This window comes from Cebus imitator, unplaced genomic scaffold (assembly GCF_001604975.1).
Source record: "Cebus imitator isolate Cc_AM_T3 unplaced genomic scaffold, Cebus_imitator-1.0 Scaffold92, whole genome shotgun sequence".
Taxonomy (NCBI): domain Eukaryota; kingdom Metazoa; phylum Chordata; class Mammalia; order Primates; family Cebidae; genus Cebus; species Cebus imitator.
Window position 1 is genome coordinate 8876893 of NW_016107407.1, and position 20234 is coordinate 8897126.

The 20234-nt window shown below is 37.5% G+C and overlaps 1 protein-coding gene across 1 annotated transcript in view; it reads right to left on the bottom strand.

Moving 5' to 3' along the window:
• Positions 1 to 640: 640 nt before the first annotated feature.
• Positions 641 to 20234, bottom strand: part of YME1L1 (YME1 like 1 ATPase) — a 43122-nt gene continuing 23528 nt past the window's right edge. Inside the window, exons 8-18 of the mRNA XM_037740980.1 lie at positions 17536 to 17626; positions 14017 to 14169; positions 13275 to 13407; positions 11864 to 11926; positions 10918 to 11030; positions 9812 to 9967; positions 7138 to 7289; positions 5911 to 6037; positions 5754 to 5827; positions 3866 to 3952; positions 641 to 2304 (exon numbers count right to left, since the gene is read on the bottom strand). Coding sequence (XP_037596908.1) covers positions 2161 to 2304; positions 3866 to 3952; positions 5754 to 5827; positions 5911 to 6037; positions 7138 to 7289; positions 9812 to 9967; positions 10918 to 11030; positions 11864 to 11926; positions 13275 to 13407; positions 14017 to 14169; positions 17536 to 17626 — 1293 coding nt within the window. The 3' untranslated portion in view covers positions 641 to 2160. The remainder of the gene's footprint in view (positions 2305 to 3865; positions 3953 to 5753; positions 5828 to 5910; positions 6038 to 7137; positions 7290 to 9811; positions 9968 to 10917; positions 11031 to 11863; positions 11927 to 13274; positions 13408 to 14016; positions 14170 to 17535; positions 17627 to 20234) is intronic.

Sequence of the window (20234 nt, forward strand, 5' to 3'; positions counted from 1 at the left end):
CATCTCGGCTCACCACAACCTCCACCTCCTGGGTTCAGGCAATTCTCCTGCCTCAGCCTCCTGAGTAGCTGGGATTACAGGCAGGCGCCACCATGCCCAGCTGATTTTTTTGTACTTTTAGTAGAGACGGGGTTTCACCATGTTGATCAGGATGGTCTCGATCTCTTGACCTCGTGATCCACCCGCCTCGGTCTCCCAAAGTGCTGGGATTACAGGCGTGAGCCACCGCGCCCGACCATAAAACTATTTTTAACTCATGGGAGGTAATCAGAAGGTAGTATCATCTATATCACTTATAAATATTCACATGTTCTGCTGCTGCAGGTTTAAAACATGATTCTCAAATAATTTTAAAAAATTAAGTCAGATAAGACTTTATCAATATTGTATATGTGTATGTATGTACATACAGAGAGGAAGACAGAACAGGTTAGGGCAATAAAAAACGGGCAAAATGAAAACAACTGGTAAATCTGGATAAAGGGTATATGAGAGTTCCATGTATTATGCTGGCAACATTTCTGTCAGTTTGAAATTACATTAAGATTTAAGATTATCCCCAAAAGGTCAAGAATATAATGAAAACAAACTTCCTGTAACAATATCCATCTTCTTCAATGAAGACCATATACAGCTTAAGTTATTAGGAAATTGTAGATAATTTTAATAAAGTCAACATCAAGAATATAATCTGGTTGTAAAACCAATACAATGTGCTCTAAAATAATTTTTCTATTGAGTTAAATATTCATCTGTAAATCCTGTAACAAAATGTTCATATTCACAAAATCTGAATGAAAAGTAAACACAACTTGGCATTTCCAACCCAGGGTAACAGAAAGTTCACTCTGGAGGGGACTAAGATTTTTGTTTAATTTTGCTTTTGAAACCAAGCATAATTATAGCCAAAATGAGGGACATTATTCAGAATGAGGTTATTTATTTAACAAAATACTGCTTCTCTGAAATACAATTAACTAGGGAGAGTGACAGTAATGCTGAAAAAAAGAGAACACGAAAATGCACATTGCATTTCTGAAAGGTTATAATCATTTGAGACAGAGTCTCACTCTTGCCCAGGCTGGAATGCAGTGGCTCTTGTGATCTTGGCTGACTGCAACCTCCACCTCCCAGGTTCAAGCAATTCTCGTGCCTCAGCCTCTCAAATAGCTGGGATCCCAGGTGTGCAACATTACATCTGGCTTTTTCTTGTATTTAATTTTTACTTAATTTTTTTTTCTTTTGGAGACAGAGTCTCACTCTGTTGCCCAGGCTGGAGTGCAGTGGCACAATCTCGGCTCTCTGCAACCTCCACCTCCCGGGCTCAAGCAATTCTCCTGCCTCAGCCCCCACAGTAGCTGGGATAATAGGCACCTGCCACACGCCCAGCTAATTTTTGTATTTTTAGTAGAGATAGGATTACACCATGTTGGCCAGGCTAGTCTCAAACTCTCAACCTCAGGTGATTTGCCTGCCTTGGCCTCCCAAAGTTTTGGGATTACAGGCATGAGTCACCATGCTGAGCCCAATTTTTTTGTATTTTAGTAGAGACAGGGTTTCACCATATTGGCAGGGCTGGTCTTGAACTCCTGGCCTCAAGCGATCCACCCGCCTCAGCCTCCCAAAGTGCTGGGATTACAGGCGTGAGCCACTGCACCATGCCAAAAGGTTACATGCCCGACTCTGTTTCCGAGTCTGCTTTTGATCCCAACTGTGTGTTTACAATTCTCTACATTTAGATTTAAAAAACATTTTATTTATGGTCAATCTGGATCATAATTACTGCATCTTAATTAAGTTTCCACTGATGAATATAGAAGGCTAAAGGCACAATTTTATCCCATCTAGTAGAGTAACCAACCAAAAGATCATTAGTTACTTTCAATTTAATAACTAATTGACATTCCTCAAACAACTGTTTTCAATCCTGATAGTTCTTTATTTTTTAAAAATATATTTGCCACTGGATGCTTATTTGCAATAGGTGTCATAATGAGAATAACCGAAACGGAATAAATGTGACAAATGATTGACAAAGCATTTCACACCCTTCAATTACACCACATCAAGAATGAGGGGAAAGTGTTGCAAAAGTAGACTACTGCAATGCTACTTATATTCTTGCAATAAAACCAGCAAGCATCCATATCATGAGAGTTATCATCTCACTTCCAACTTTTTTCCCTCAAGAACAATTTGAATCTCTTTGGCATCCAAAGTCTCATAGGTCAATAAAGCTTCTGCGAGATTCTTATGCTCCTTTGCATGAGTTTTCAAGATATGTTTTGCTCGTTCATATGAGTCCTGAAATAGAAAAGGACATACATAAGCAGCAGCAAATGTAAGCATGCAAAAACAGTCAATGGGAAAAGAAAAACCTTATGTACCCTAAAAAATATGAAATCTGCTTATATTTATAAAATCATAAGAATCTTAATTCTACAGTAGAGATAATTTGTGCATTATAACATAAATTTGTGCATTATAACATAAATAGTAAGGAAAAGAGAATAAACATCTGAGAAGGCAGAGACCACCTCTTCTATACATTCTCTGAATCTTTCCATCGTATAAACTTTCCATATTCTTAACTACTCTAACTCAGTATTTCCTGAACCAACCCAAATTTCTCCATTTCCACTTTCACCAATCTAATCCCAGCATCCATTACACCATGCCTGGTTTACCATAGTACCTTGTAACTGATCCCACTGAATTTACCCTTACATATTTCTCTATATTATTCTACAAAGGACACTGTAGTAAAAGGGAATTTCATTTATACTGTATTATCAGTATATGTACACTGCTGGGACCAAAGTGAATAACCAATATTTGTTGGCTGGGTGCAATGGCTCAGGCCCATAATCCCAACACTTTGAGAGGCCAAGACAGAAGGATTGCTTGAGGAATTTGAGACCACCCTGGGCAAAACAGCAAAACCTCATCTCTAGTAAATCTTTTTTAAAACTTTTAAAAAGTATTATTTGTTGGCTGGACGTGGTGGCTCATGCCTGTAATCCTAGCACTTTGGGAGGTGGGTGGATCACTTGCGGTCAGGAGTTCAAGACTCGCCTGGCCAACATGGTGAAACCCCATCTCTACTAAAAATACAAAATTAGGCATGGTGGCATGCACCTGTAATCCCGGCTACTCAGGAGGCTGAGGCAGGAGAATCACTTGAACCCAGGAGGCGGAGGTTGCAGTAAGCCGAGATCATACACCACTGCACTCCAGCCTGGGCAACAGAGCAAGACTCCATACAAAAAAGACAAAAAATTATTCGTTGAATACATGTCAGAGTGAGAAAACAAGACTGAATAAACAATACTCTTCCCATTCTATTACCTCCTACAGTTTTGGAGCTAAAGTACAATTGAATTTTATATGTATATAAAATTTTATATATATAGCTGTTATTTCAACAGCTTATGGAGTACAAGTGGTTTTTGGTTACATGGATGAATTGTATAGTGATAAAGTCTAGGAGTTTAGTGTACCCACACCCATGTAATGTACACTGTACCTCATATGTAGTTATTTTATCCCTCACACTGAGGACTGAATTTTTATAACCACACAATATATAACTGTTGTTAGGCCATGTCCAGGAGAAAATAAGTCCCATTTTATGCACAGAGAAAGGTGCCTTAATAACATTTAAATCATAGCTAAAATGGTGCACCTCTTATCTTTATTTTTCAATGTTTTCCCCAGACACCATGGTGACTTACTATTATCTTTATTTTATAAAATGATGTTTCTAGTGAACAGAGGGCCTTCAGTTGTTATTTTTTAACAACCTAACTATTTAAGCACATTGCTCCTAAGAAAATAAATAAGCACAGAAAAATATTATCGTTACCCTTAGAAGGATTCTTATTTCTTGTTCAATGGCAGATTGAGTTTCTGGACTTAGTTTCCCTGTATCACTGTAGGTCATAACTCCAAGCTAAAACCAAAAGGAAGAAAGTAATTGAACAGAAAACCCCCAAACAACAACATATTTAAAAGACAAAGTACTATCCTAGATATAAGGAAGCAAATATATGGGAGACAAGAAAGAAGTATAATGTAAAACTGCACTTAAGGCTGGGAGCAGTGGCTGACGCCTGTAATCCTAGCACTTTGGGAGGCGGAGGCAGGTGAATCACCTGAGGTCAGGAGTTCAAGACCAGCCTGGCCAACATGGTGAAACCTCATCTCTTCTAAAAACACAAAAACTGGCTGGGAATGGTGGTGTGTGCCTGTAATCACAGCTACTCAGGAGGCTAAGGCAGGAGAATCACTTGAACCCAGGAGGTAGTGATTGCAGTAAGCTAAGATTATGCCCCTGCACTCCAGCCTGGGCAACAGAGCAAGACTCCATCTCAAAATTAAAAAAATAAACAGTGTTTGAGGGAAAAGAAATTTCCACATTCTTCTGAAAGTATAAAGACTAACATTTAGCCAGTGTGGTGGTAGGTGCCTGTAATTCCCAGCTAATTCGGAAGCTGAGGCAGGAGAATCACTTAAACCCGGGAGGCAGTGGCTCCAGTGAGCCAACAACATGCCACTGGACTCCAGTATGGACAACAGGGCAAGACTCTATCTCAAAACAAAACAAACAAAACAAAAACACCCCACAAACCCACTAACATCAAAATAGTAAAAGTATGGGCAAAAGAGAAAATTTAAAATCTTTTTTTTTTTTTTTTTGAGACAGGGTCTTGCTCTGTCACCCAGGGTAGAGTGCAGTGGCACGACCATGACTCACTGTAGCCTTGACCTCCTGGATTCTGGCAGTCCTCCTACCTCAGACTCCCAAGTAGCTGGGAATACAGGTACACACCACCACACCTGGCTAATTTTTGTATTTTTTGTAGAGATGGGGTTGTGCCATGTTGCACAGACTGGTCCAGAACTCCTAGGCTAAACCAATGCAGCTTCCTTAGCCTCCCAAAATGCTGGGATTACAGGTGTGAGCCACTGCACCCAGCCTAAAATCATTTTAAGTCTGGTTCTGAGTACTTTCTTAAAAAACCTTGGCAGCTCCTTCAAATATAGAAATCCATAATTCACAGAGTATAATGGTACTTCAACAACAATGAGAAGATGAAAATATGAAATATATGGAAATGGTAAAGTAACCAACTCTGAAAGTAGGCTCTTTTATGCCATATGGAAAGGCTAAGGAATTCGCCTTGGTTTATCACTTAACTCATGAAGTAATCATTACTGTCTGGGCAGCTCATTCTGAGGAGCTAAGAAAAGGCTCCTTTTCCTTATTCGGAGAATTACAATGTTCAGAATAAGCAGCCTCAAATCCATTAGAGTAAGAGAGAGAAAAAGTAAATGTTACCAATTTATAATCAGAACCATCTCTTAAATCAACACTTGGCATGTAATTTGATACGTGAAAATGATTGAAATAATCTATTACCGCCAGGCGCGGTGGCTCAAGCCTGTAATCCCAGCACTTTGGGAGGCCGAGGCGGGTGGATCACGAGGTCAAGAGATCGAGACCATCCTGGTCAACATGGTGAAACCCCGTCTCTACTAAAAATACAAAAAATTAGCTGGGCATGGTGGCACGTGCCTGTAATCCCGGCTACTCAGGAGGCTGAGGCAGGAGAATTGCCTGAACCCAGGAGGCGGAGGTTGCGGTGAGCCGAGATCGCGCCATTGCACTCCAGCCTGGGTAACAAGAGCGAAACTCCGTCCCCCACCAAAAAAAAAAAAAAAAAAAGAAAAAAAAAGAAATAATCTATTACCTTTTCACTCATTCCAAATTTGGTAACCATCCGCTTTGCTATTTTAGTGGCATTATCAAAATCACTGGAAGCACCTAAAATAAAAACATACAACAATTTTTTAAAACATCTTTAAGATCACATACAATTTGAACTAAAACCATTCTTTAAAGCTAACCTGTTGTAATATGGTCAGTTCCAAATATAAGCTCCTCAGCCACTCTTCCTCCCATACTAACATCCATTTGTGCAAGCAGCTGGGATCTAGTTTCATTCCATCTGTCATTCTCAGGTAACAGGGACACCTGGACAATTAAAAATCAATCAGATAAAAAGTAAGAAAAGAAATTCAGATACAGGCTGTGTGCAGTGGCTCATTCCTGTAGTGTCAGCACTTTGGGAGGCCGAGGTGGGAGGAACACTTGAGCTCAGGAGTTTGAGACCTGCCTGGGCAACATCATGAGAGCCCATCTCTATAAAACAACATGAAAATTTAAAGAAAAGAAATTCTGATACAGTTCTGAGATAGTTACATTAAAAAATCAGAATTTCAGCACCATACGACTGGGGGAAATAAAAAAATAAAAATGAGAATTATCATTTAGCTCTCACTAAAGTACTTTATACCATGTTGCTGAAAGGTGGTCATCAGGGGATTGACGAAAAATCAGCAATTAGAAAATTTAAAAATCCATTATAAAGCAGTAACAATAGGTGGATAATGCTACAATAGCACTGTTTTCTCCCCAAGTGCATAGAAATTTTTTAAATGTTTACAATTTTGAAAGATCTGATAAACCTGTACTAAATGAGAAAAATCTTAGAGAAACTACTGAATCACTTACTAATGTCTTCTCTTTGGGGGCAGCAGAGCAATTAGATATTTAAGAATGCAGGGTGTGGTGCCTCACACCTGTAATCCCTGCGCTTGGGAAGGCTGAGGCGGGTGGATCACCTGAGGTCAGGAGTTCCAGACCAGCCGGGCCAGCATGGTGAAACCCCATCTCTACCAAAAATACAAAAACTAGCTGGGCATGATGGCAGGCACCTGTAATCCCAGCTATTCAAGAGAATGAGGCAGGAGAACTGCTTGAACCCAGGAGGCAGAGGTTGCAGTGAGCCGAGATTGTGCCATTACACTCCAGCCTGAGCAACAAGAGCAAAACTCCGTGTCAAAAAAAAAAAAATTAAAGTTTGCTGTCATTACTCAAATTTTATAATGTAAATATATAATATGAACAATATTAAGAAAATAGTCTTTATAAAATTCACAAATCAGAAAGTGAAAGAAGTATCAAAAATGTAGGATGTAGTCAAATTTTCTTTGTAAATGTTTTAATCAGCTATTCTTACAAAAGCTTCTGTAAAGTTATGTTTGAAAACAAAAAAACGACAAAAAACTTACATGTCCAAGTGTTGGCCCCCGTGGCATGATTGTAGCTTTGTTGATAGGCATTGCATCTTTTGTGTAATATGCTATAATGGCATGACCAGATTCATGATACGCTGTGATCGTTTTGTTTTTGTTATCAATTTCCACGCTTCTTCTTTCAGGACCTAAGATAAAAATTTAATTAAGTAAATAAAATACTCCACTAGAAAGGTGTATTTAAATCAACAAAACACATTCTTGTCTGCAAATCAAACACACTCCACCCTTCCTATCAGTAGGCTGTGCATCCACAGATCCAACCAAGAAAGGATTAAAAGTATGGGGAAGAGGAACAATAAAAAATAATACAAATTAAAAAAAACAACAACAGTATAACAAAACTATTTACAGAGCATTTATATTGTATTAGTAATCTACAGATGATTTGAAGTATACAGGAGAATTGTGTAGGTTATATGCAAATAGTATACCATTTTATAAAAGACACTGAGCATCCTTAACTTCTAGTATCTACATGGGTCCTGGAACCAATCCCCGCCCCCTCAGTGGATACTGAGGTGTGACTGTATCTGACATGGGATTAATATTAAAAAACAAAAAACTAATTCTCAGGCGCGGTGGCTCATGCCTGTAATCCCAGCACTCTGGGAGGCTGACGCGGGTGGATCACCTGAGCTCAGGAGTTCGAGACCAGCCAGACCAACATGGTGAAATCCCGTCTCTACTAAAATACAAAAATTAGCTGTGTGTGGAGGAGTGTGCCTGTAGTCCTAGCTATTCGGGAGGCTGAGACATGAGAATTGCTTGAATCTGGGCGGCAGAGGTTGCAGTGAGCTGAGATGGCGCCACTGCATTCCAGCCTGGGTGACAGAGCAAGACACTGTCTCAAAAAATAAAAATAAAATTAAAAAATAAAAAATGAATTCTCCTTAAAGTCATTTTTTTTTTTTTAAAAGACAGAGTCCTGGCCAGGAATGGTGGCTCATGCCTGTAATCCAACACTTTGGGAGGTCGAGGTGGGTGGATCACAAGGTCAGGAGTTGGAGACTAGCCTGGCTAACATGGTGAAACCCCATCTCTACTAAAGATACAAAAAATTAGCCAGGCATTGTGGCACGCACGTGTAATCACAGCTACTCGGGAGCCTGAGGCAGGAGAATCACTTGAACCCGGGAGGCAGAGGTTACAGTCAGCCAAGATTGCACCATTGCACTCCAGCCTGGGCATCAGGGCAAGACTCTATCTCAAAAAAAAAAAAAAAAAAAAAAAAAGACGGAGTCCTTGCTCTTGTCGCCTAGGCTGGAGTATAATGGCTCAATTTCGGCTCACTGCAACCTCTGCCTCCTGGGTTCAAGTGATTCTTCTGCCTCAGCCTCACAAGTAGCTGAGATTATAGGCACCCGCCACCAGGCCTGGCTAATTTTTGTATTTTTAGTAGAGACAGGGTTTCACCATGTTGGCCAGGCTGGTCTCAAAGTCCTGACCTCATGATCCACCTGCCTCAGCCTCCCAAAGTGCTGGGATTATAGGCATGAGCCATTGCACCTAGCCTAAAGTCACTTTTATAATAGCTCGCTACAACCTTGAACTCTTGGCCTCAAGTAATCTGCCCATCTTGGCCTCCCAAAGTGCTGAGATTACAGCTGTGAGCCACTGTGCCTAGCTTTAGTATTTTTCTGTTTTTCTTTTTAAACAGACTGGAGTTCAGTTGTGTGACCACGGCTCACTGTAGCTTCAACTTCTTGGACTTAAGCAATCCTCCCACCTCAGACTCCTGAGTAGATGGGACCACAGGCGCATGCTACACTGCCCAGCTAATTTTTAAAATTTTTGGTAGAGATAGAGTCTCGCTATGTTGCCCAGCTGATCTTGGGCTCCAACAATTCTGGGCTCAAGTGGTCCTCCTGCCTCAGCCTCCCAAAATGCTGGGATTACAGGTGTGAGCCACCACACGCCCAACCTATAAATATTTTAAACAGAGTAAACATTTTTTTAAATGGGCAGAATTCATTCTGTAACACATACAAACTGTAACAGTTTATCTGCAAACCAAAACTGTCAAAACTATCATCTTAATTCTTACATCAAAAGGGAAAACTTAATTCTATTTCTATAAAATAAATTTCCAATTCAACAAGAATATCTTAACCTGTTTTTAAGCCAATCCAAGATTTAAAATCAAAATTAAGCACAGGATAAAGTTAAGCATTCTTTTTATCAGCAACGTCAGAAAAGAGGAAATGTATATGTGCCCCATCTCCCCACCAGCAGTATAACTACATAATTATATAAGCTATTAGTATATATTTGTTTTATAAGGGGCCAAATTATGGTGTTGTTAAGTATGTATTTTCATGTTCCCATCACTTTTTTAACCTTTCCAGTCAGAAAAAAAGGTATTCTAAGAAAGAGACAAAACTAATAAATGTGGTACACTATAAAATCAGTCTGTATCACTGACAGGAGTATTGTCAAGAAAATGTTAGTTTACTGGCATTTTGTTTGACTGTTAAATTAGGAATTTTGTAAAATCATTTGTTACAAATCTTGAAAACCCAGACAGTGAAGTTTTACAGTAAGATTAGATTCAACATGGCTTTAGCTGTTTGAATAGAGTATTTGCCCCCAAATGAATTATCTAACACAATGAAAAGTAAAAGATAGAAAAAAAACGAAGGAAACCTACCCATTAGAATTTTGTCTTTGGAAAACTCCAGCTCCTTCATGGTAACCATTTCTTTTCCATCAACAGCTGCCTTTAATGCAGCCTGGTTCACAAGATTCTCCAACTCTGCTCCAGAAAAGCCAACGGTACCTCGAGCTATAATTTCTGGATCAATGGCTAATGTAAAAAGAAAACATAACACTAAAAGTCCAAAACAGGTAAAAGAAAGCTCTTCACAAAGAACTCACATTCCTGCCAGGCCAGGTGGCTCATGCCTGTAATCCCAACACTTTGGGAGGCTGAGGCAAGTGGATCACCTGAGGTCAGGAGTTCCAGACCAGCCTGGCCAACATGGTGAAACCCTGTCTCTACTAAAAATAGAAAAATTAGCTGGACATGGTGGCGTGCACCTGCAATTCCAGCTACTCGGGAGGCTGAGGCAGGAGATTTGCTTGAACCTGGGAGATGGAGGTTGTGCCATTGCACTCCAACCTGTGCAAAAGAGTGAAACCCTGTCTCAAAAAAAAGAAAAAAAAAATTCCGAGGGAAAATACCTAGCTATTCTGAGATATAGTTTAGACATTTTTTTTCTCTCAATTTCATCTGGAAATACTTTGGACTAAAAATTGCCTTTATTGTAGGAAACATATCATTTAATGAATTGATTCAGTATCTCTGAAACTACTGCAGCTTTAATAATTTCATTTATTACTCAAGTGGGTAATAAATTCAATTGTGTTTTGTTTCATAATTTGCTTTCTTCTCTTTTGGCCCCATATTGAATATATCATGACCTACTGTTTTGGCAGCTTTTTCTGTTATTTTGCATTTTATATTCATCTTAAAAATGTGTATTTATATATATGTATATATATATCTCCTCAAATATTATCTTTCTGAATACTCTAAAAAACCTTTCTTTAGAATCAGAGTTTAAAACAATAGCATCTCCTGAGTATACACTAAGGGATAGACTTAAATGAACATACTGATGGAAAAACAAAAGATAAAAATGAACTGGCCTTTTAATATTAATACATTTATCATGAAAGAACCACAAACAGGGAGAGTGGTATATTACCACTTTATAGAAATCATAATGTTTGCTTTGATAGAATTAGACTTACATTGATCGAACTTTATTTTATTGAGATACCATTTCAAAATTTCTGTGCGACCTTTTACATCTGGTCTTGGAACTGTAACTTGCATGTCAAAACGACCAGGACGTATTAAGGCACTACAGGAAGAATGAAAAGGAAAATATAAATTAATAAACTGACTATGCTAAAGCTCAAATTCAACAAGATTAACACCCTAATAACATGAATGGGAGCCCAATGGCAGCCAGACAACAGATGGACTTTTGTACATAAATATTCAGATAGTTCCTTTTAAAACATGGCTTAAGTAACAGTGTCAATAACCAGAAGGTAGAACAAAGGTTCATTCAGATATATGTGTGTACCTAGGTAGCCTACCCCTCAGAAACAAAAGCATGCAAGTAACCAAGTCCAGGAACAAATAATTCTACAATAAACTATTATGAGAACCACACATCCATCTCGAGTGCTAAGTACAGACTGTTAGACTACAGTGTTAGGCAGTGACAAACTACTGATCAAATGAAAATATGAGTAACTTCTACAATAAAACTTTTTTCATAGTAACTTTAAACCTAGTTACAATACTATAGTCAATTTATTTTTAAAATGCTCTCTATACAAAACTTTCGTGACATACCACAAAAATATTTTAAAAGTTTTACTGAGATGTAATTCATGTAACAGAATTTAAAGTGGATACTTCAGTGGTTTTTAATATATTCAGAATTGCACAACCATCACCACAATCTAATTTTAGAATATTCCCATCCCCCCACAAGAAATCCCATATCCAATGGCAGCCATTCCCCATTCTCCCTAACCTCTGGTAACTGCTAACCTAATTTGTCTCTGTGGATTTGCTTATTCTGGACATTGCATATAAATGGTATCATACAATGTGATCTTTTGCAATGGACTTCTTCTAGCATGTAACACTATTTCACAAAAATCTTCTTTTAATACTTACTTATCTAATGCCTCTGGGAAGTTTGTGGCTCCTATTATGATAACTCCTTCATTGGGTTTAAAACTATATAGGAAAAAAAATAGTATCTTTTCACTAACATTGAAGCACAGCACACATGTAGAAATGCTCTACACAAAACTGGTTTATTTTCTTGAGACTGGGACTCGCTTTGTGGCCTAGGCTGGAGTGCACAGGTACAAACATAGCTCACTACAGCCTCAAACTCCTGGGCTAAACTTCTGCCTCAACCTTTCAAGTAGCTAGAACAACAGGTGCATGCCACCATACCTGAATAATTTATTTTTATTTTTCATTTATTTTTTTAAAATTTCTCCCTAATTTCCAGGTACAAGCCACTGACTTTTTTTTTGAAATGGAGTCTCACTGTCGCCCAGGCTAAAGTACAACGGCACTCATTGCAAACTCTACCTTCCAGGTTCAAGCAATTCTCATGTCTCAGCCTCCCAAGTAGCCAGGTTATAGGCGCCTGCCACCACACTCAGCTAATTTTTCTATTTTTGGTAGAGATGAGGTTTTACCATGTTGGCCAAGCTGGTCTTTCCTGACCTCAGGTGATCAACCCACCTTAGCCTCCCAAAGTGCTAGGATTACAGGCTTTAGCCACCATGCCCAGCAACTATTTTTATTTTTAGTAGAGAGAGGGTCTTGCTATGTTGACCAGGCAGGTTTTGAACTCCTGGCTTCAAGCAATCCTCCCACTTTGGCTTCCAAAAGTCCTGGGATTACAGGTGTGAGCCACCATGCCCAGCTTCATTAATCAAACAACAGCCTAGAAAAGAGACTGATAATAAACTACTAGTCATCTGTGATTACATACTTTCACAATTATCTGGTCTATGTAGGAAAAGATAACCTGCTATAAAAAGCTTATGTGCCTGGTTAATTTTTGAAAAGTTACTTTCAAGTATACCAATTTAAATTATTCACTACTGGGCTTCATATGTGGTTTCAAAATTGGCTTTTGATATACTCTTTCAAAGCAACATCACCTCTTGCTTTTTATATTATGAACACTGATGTAAGCTTTAAATCTGCCACAACATTCAAAGCTAGTCATAAATTGAGTAGAAACAAGTGTATTTCTTCAAACAGACTACTAGTCTCAGCTTGAATCATTGTGTTTCTATCACAGTATAACAATATATGAAAAAGAATATAAATACCACAAATTAAATAAGGTAAGTTGATATTCAAATATCCAATTAGTGATGAAAACAATACAATACTGAGAGAAAAAGCTTGAGTTCTTGCATAAGGGACTACTCTGTTTCCTATATACGTTTTTCATATATGAAATGCCTTATGGAAATAATTTGCATAAGATCAGTTCTACATATATCAAATGCTGGGAGGCATCACCATATTCTAAGACAAAAGAAGATTCAATTACCCATCCATTTCAGCAAGAAGTTGATTTATGGTCTGCCTTGAATATGGATGCATTGGAGATTCAATTCTCTTCCCACCAACAGAATCTAATTCATCAATAAATATAACACAAGGAGCATTCGCTTTTGCTTCTCCTAGGAAAACAAAAAAGATTCAAATAAGCTGAAAGAAGTCAACACTTTTGAACAAAATGAGATAAATATTAAAATCCTATAAAACTGTCAAAAGCCAACAAAAAATATTCATTGGAAGAAAATACACAAAAGGAGATCATTTTTTATTGATTTAAGAATAGTAGCTTCAGGGTGGGGAGGAAACTATACCAAAGAAAATGATATAAAATAAAAACAACTGGGCATTCATTCTTCCTAGCTATACAAATATCATATACAATCAGGTTTGAAGCTAATTATTCCTTAATTCCATACTATAGAATTCATTAATAAAATGAAAGCAAAGAAACAAACAAAAAAACAACTAAGAGATTTTTGGTGGCCTGCAACCTCTTCTTGCACTTCCACTAACTCTTCTGATAATTCTTATATTAAGTTACCCAAACAAAAATCCCACAATGGCTATTTTGGCTATCAATCAAAACTAATTAGCATGCAAAGCTGGAGGCCACAAAAAATAGAAATTAAAAAAGTGAAGAAAAAAGTAATTAGCAAAGAAAGGGTAAGATACACACTTCCCTTTAAAATTAACAAAATTTAGCATTGTGTGAAAGATATACCAAAACGTACTAAAAAGATTTCTGATACGGCTGGCTCCCACACCCACAAACATCTCATCAAATTCTGATCCAGAAGCATAATAAAAAGGAACATCAGCTTCTCCTGCCACAGCTCGGGCAAGAAGTGTCTTTCCAGTCCCTGGTGGTCCGACTAAAAGAATTCCTAAAAAAAAAAAAAAGAAAACAAGAATGATTCAAAGTATTTTTTAAAAATCCCTTGATATGAACCTATAAAACAATTATTCATTTACATAATTTTCAGGTTGAGGTCACACCAATAACGAATATTTTGAAACACAGAAAACCGTACTTGTCTCTGCTAACAGTTCACTTCAGAATCTTGTCCAAAATTAATCTTTCTGTGTCATATAAATATTGTTTACATATCAAAAACATGACAAGGAGAATCTTGAGGCAAAAATATATAAACCGATTTATTACTAAATAAGATAAAACTTCATGTAGAAATAGATTAAAAGACTAAATAGCCGGGTGCAGTGACTCACGCCTGTAATCCCAGCACTTTGGGAGACCGAGGCAGGCAGATCACAAGGTCAGGAGATCAAGACCATCCTAGCTAACACGGTGAAATCTCGTCTCTACCAAAAATACAAAAAAAATAGCCAGGTGTGGTGGCACGCGCCTGTATTCCCAGTTACTTGGGAGGCTTAGGCAGGAGAATCGCTTGAACCCGGGAGGCAGAGGTTGCAGTGAGCCGAGATCACACCACTGCACTCCAGCCTGGGTGATACAGCAAGACACCGTTCAAAAAAAAAAAAAAAAGACTAAACAATTAAATGTAAATGTAATTCATGAATCTTGATTTGATGCATTTTCATAAAGAACAAAATATTGTAGGGACATTTGATGATGTTTAAACAAGACAGGAGAGTACACGACATTAAGGAAATGGTATTAATTTTCTTTGTTGGGATAAGATTATTACATTTATTTAGGACACTTGTCCTTATTCTTAGGTGATGTAAAACAAAGTCTTTAGATGTCAAGTAGTTGATGTCTATAGTTTTCTTTCAAATGTTCGGGGGGGAGGGGGAATACACACATAGACAGAAAGTAAATAGGACACAATGTTAATAATTGTTCAGTGTAAGTGGATAGGATATGGATGTTAATTGTACTGTTCTTTCAAGGTTTTCCATATGTTTGAAAATTTTCATATCAGAAATATTTTCACATGTTAGAAAGATAGTATTTCCTGATTTATATGTTTTTATTAATATACATATTACATTGAAAAGCAACAAAACTTCTTTATATACATGTTTGTAGCATTTTAACATAAAAAAATTTTAGAGAAGGTTCAAGCTCAAAAATAGCTTTAAGACTATCCTAGTATTGTCATGTTTTAGTGATATTTAACTGGTTTAAATATTAATTTTTGTGGATTACATCTTGGTATCTGAAGATTTTTCTACAAATTTATACTGCTCAAATTTTCTACAAATTTAAAATACTCCTTGTGATTTGAAAGAGGAAGAGTGTTAACTATTAATAATTCTATAATTTGAAACATTCACTCTGTAATGTGATGGCACTGATTTAATAAATGTGCCCTAAATTAGCAAAGGTTCCTGCATATAATTTCATACATTTCTGTGTTCTCAGTAGAGATGGGTGGCAGTATAAAAACAAGCATTAAAAAGGAGTGTCATCCTTTAACTCAGCAATTCCATTTCTAGAAATTTATTCTAAGGAAATAATTAAGCATGTAGGCAAAGCCTTGAATTAAGATGATCATCACAGTACTATTTTTAATAGCAAAAAACTGGAAACCATATAAAAATTCAGCATAAATAGTTAACTTGTGATACAACCATAAATTAGAATGATACTATGTAATCAATAAAAATCATGTTAACCATGAGAAAACTTCAGGCAAAGCTAAACTGAGAACATTCTATAAATAATTAGGCAAGTACTCTTTGCAATTGTAAAAATCATGAAAGATCCTCTCCTCCCCACTTCCTCACAAAAAGGCGAAGGAATTGTTTCATTTAAAAAAAAAAAAAAAGGTAAAAACCTAAATATTATGTGTGATCCTGGATTGAATCCTGAACTGGGGAAAAGGGTAGGGATCAGGGCAACACTACAAAGGATACTACTGGAACAAACGCTGAAATTTGAACATAGACTATAAATTTGATAATGGTTACGTATGCATGTTAAATGTCCTTTTTTTTTAAAGACAGAGTCTTGCTCTGTCACCCAGGAGTACAGTGGCGCAATCTTGGCTCACTGCAACCTCCATCTCCCAGGTTCAAGCAATTCTCCTGCCTCAGCCTCCAGAGTAGCGGGGACTACAGGTGCCTGCTAAAAGCCTGGCTAATCATTTTTTGTATTTTTAGTAGAGACAGAGTTTCACCATGTTGGTCAGGCTGGTTGGAACTCCCATGGCCCCTGGTTGAAGATCAGCCTGGTTTCGAACTCCTGACCTCAAGCAATCCACTTGCCTCCACCTTCCAAAATGCTGGAATTATAAGCATGAGTGAGCCACCATGCCCAGTTAATGTCCTAATCTTAGTATTATTCTGGAATTACGTAAAAGAATATCCTTATTCTTAGGAAATACACACTTAGGGGTGATTATATTTACAATTTAATCTCAAATGTTAAAAATTTATTTGTTACTTTGGGAGGCTAAAGGGGGTGGATCACGAGGTCAGAAGTTCAAGAACAGCCTGGCCAAAATGGTGAAACCCCATCTCTACTAAAAATACAAAAATTAGCCGGGCACGGTGGCAGGTGCCTGTAATCCCAGCTACTCAAGAGGCTGAGGCAGGAGAATCGCTTGAACCTGGGCAGCAGAGGTTGCAGTGACCCGAGATCCAGCCACTGCACTCCTGCCTGGGAGACAGAATGAGACACTATCTCGAAAAAAAAAAAAAAAAAGTTTGTTTATTTACAAATAATTTTTATATTTACATATGTGTAAAGAGACAAAGTGAATGGTTTTTGAAATATAGCTAGCTTGAGCGCCCTGGCTCATGCCTGCAGTCCTAGTGCTTTAGGAGGCCAAAGTGAGTGGATTGCTTGAGCCTAGGAGTTCAAGAGCAGCCTGGGCAACATGGAGTACCCTTGGCTCTACAAAAAATACAAAAATTAGCGGGCATGTGGTGTGTGCCTGTGGTCCCAGCTACTTGGGAGGGTCACCTGAACTCGGGAGGTCGTGGCTACAGTGAGCCATGATTGTTGCATCGCTACACTCAAGTCTTTCAAGCCTGGGTCTAAAAAAAAAAACAAAAAAACAGCAAAATATTAAAAATTTGTGAGTCTAGGTTAGGGGTATGAGGAGTGTTCTATGTTCTATTCTTGTAACTTCAAGTTTGAAATTATATAAAAATTTGTAGTTACAAAAAAAAAGGCTGTGGAATTGTATGTTGAGAATGAACATCTGTTTTGTAAAATAGCAATTAAGAATTAAACATTAATCAGTTAAAATTAAATTAGTAATATATTACAGGGTTGTTTTTTTTTTATATAAAATCATAGTAAAGAAAAGATATCTTACCTTTTGGAAGTTTACCTCCGAGAACAGTAAATTTTTGTGGATTTTTCAAGAATTCAACCACTTCTTGTAATTCTTGTTTAGCTTCCTCCACCTAAAGTGACACAAATTTCCAAATTATAAGATAATGGGCACATTTGGTTAAATTATCTAGGCTTCCCTTTTGCAAATCATAAATTTAATTTCGATATGGAATTAACCTAGCCTTCTCTGTTTTAGTGAAAGAAGCATACAAAAATGGCCCCTTAAAAAACACCCAAAGTATTTTCCCTATTATTTCCATATGCAAAGTCTCCTTACTATCCCCCCAAAATTATTCTGAACTTTCATTTTCTGTGAGGAAACAAAAGTCAAGTACATTGGGCAGGGTTAAAAAGAAACTATCTAGAGAGGAGCATACTAAAACATGAAACATACCTTCATGCCAAAGGGCATTCTGAAATGTACAATTAATGTCATGATTCTCTTATTCTTTCAAGAAAATTTCTTAGACATATTTCTAGAAAATATTACACTTAAAAAGAGCAAAGTTATGCTTTTTTGTTAGACTTGGAATGGTCTTTGAAAGTTATTCTGATTAAATCATCAAAATTTTACTAAGGTATTAATCAAGTTAATGGTTAAAAACAAAGCATTTTCTTTTTATAGAGAATTTTTAAAAATAAAAAACAAAGCTTTGTCCACTCCTAGGTCTAGGAGAACTGTGAACATATGTTCACTAAGAGATGTGTACAAGAATATTCACACCAGCTCTATTTCAGCCAAAAACTAGAAATAACCCAAATGCCCACCTAAAAGTAGTATAATTGCACAGTGTTGTGGTATTCACATAATGGAATACTATGCAATAAGGATAAATAAACTACAACTCCAAATAACATAGATCTCACAAACATCATGTTGAATAAAAGAAGTGTCATACAAAAGAGGGTATTTTATATACATTACATTTATCTAAAATTCAAACACAGGCAATATTTATGTATGGTATTAGGAAACTGTTCCTAGGCGGAGGAGTCAGTAACCAGAAGGAGGCATCAGGGAGGTTCTGGGCTTCTGATAACATTCTGTTTCCTGAGCTGGGTACTTATAACACAGACATTTTGTGAAAATAGGTAGATTTGTGCATTTTTGTGTGAATTTGCTAAACTTCAATAAAATTTGTGGTTAAAAAAAGACTTGGCTGGTTTATTAAAAGAGAACTTGAAAGACAGTATCCATGTACTAAAAGAAGACTAATATACATTTGGTTAAAATAATAGATATAATGACAATTTTAAGTTGTAGGAATAAAGAAGAGATTAAACATAATTTGCTACTCAAATAAATTACATTCTCTCCCCAGATTCTGTGGCAAGAGAATTCCCACATGAGGAACATAAATCTATCAAGGAAAATAGTTCATGGGATCAAGGTAATGAATCAAGTTATTAAAAGCCCTTATTAATATTTTTAAGGAAATATATGTCTATATATTCAGAAATTCTTGGCAAGGAAATGACATTCCTATAGAAGCTCTTTGAGATTTGGTAAAAATTTGATCACAGGAACTACCTAATGGCAAACCTGTACTGGTAAATGCTACTTAATTACTTTGCTCTATATAAATTTAGGTCTTACAGCAATTATAAAATTTATTCATTTTAGCATGGAAAACTTTGTATGGATCCACCTTGATTGTGATGTCTACTTTCATTATACTTAGTATCAGCATGTCTTTAATTTAGTATTCAGAAATCCCCACATTTCAGGACAGGCATAGTGGCTCATGCCTACTTCTCCAGCACTTTGTAAGGCTGACATGGGAGGGCTGCCTGAGCTCAGGAGTTTGAGACCAGCCTAGACAACAAAGTTAAGAGTCTGTCTGTACCAAAAAAAAAAAAAAAAGGAAGGGGGAAGGGAAAAAGAAAGATCAGCTGGGCCTGGCTGCTCATGCCTATAATACCAGCACTTTGGGAGGGAAAGATGGATGGATCACTTGAGCTCAGGAGATCAAGACCAGCCTAGGTAACATAGCTAAATCCCAAATCTATGAAAAAATACAAAAAATTAGCCAGGCGTAGGGGCACATGCCTGTAGTCCCAGAGACCTGGGAGGCTGAGGCGAGAGGAGGGCTTGAGCCTGGGAGGAGGAGGTTGTCATCAGCTAAGATTGCACCACTGTACTTCAACCTGGGTTACAGAGCCAGACCCTGTCTAAAAATAATAGTACGATAAAATTTAAAAATCAGCCAGGTGTGGTGGTGCATGCCTGTGGTCTTGGCTACAAGGGAGGCTAAGGCAGAAGATCACCTGAGCCCATAAGGTCAAAGCTACAGTTGGCGAAGATCACACCATTGCACTCCAGCCTGGGCAACAGAGTGATAGACCCTGTCTCAAAAAAAAAAAAAAAAAAAAAAAAAAAAAAAAAAAAAAAAAAAAAAAAAAAAAAAAAAAAAAAAAAACCCAACCAACTAACCAAACAAAAAACTCCTCTCATTCCAAAAGCAAAAGGGTATTATATTCAGTAAATAAGTATGTACATTACAGGCAGAAAATAACAATGCTCTGTCTGACCACAGCCTTAACACAGGCTCAATTTAGAAAACGTATGCAGGGCCGGGCGCGGTGGCTCAAGCCTGTAATCCCAGCACTTTGGGAGGCCGAGGCGGGTGGATCACGAGGTCAAGAGATCAAGACCATCCTGGTCAACATGGTGAAACC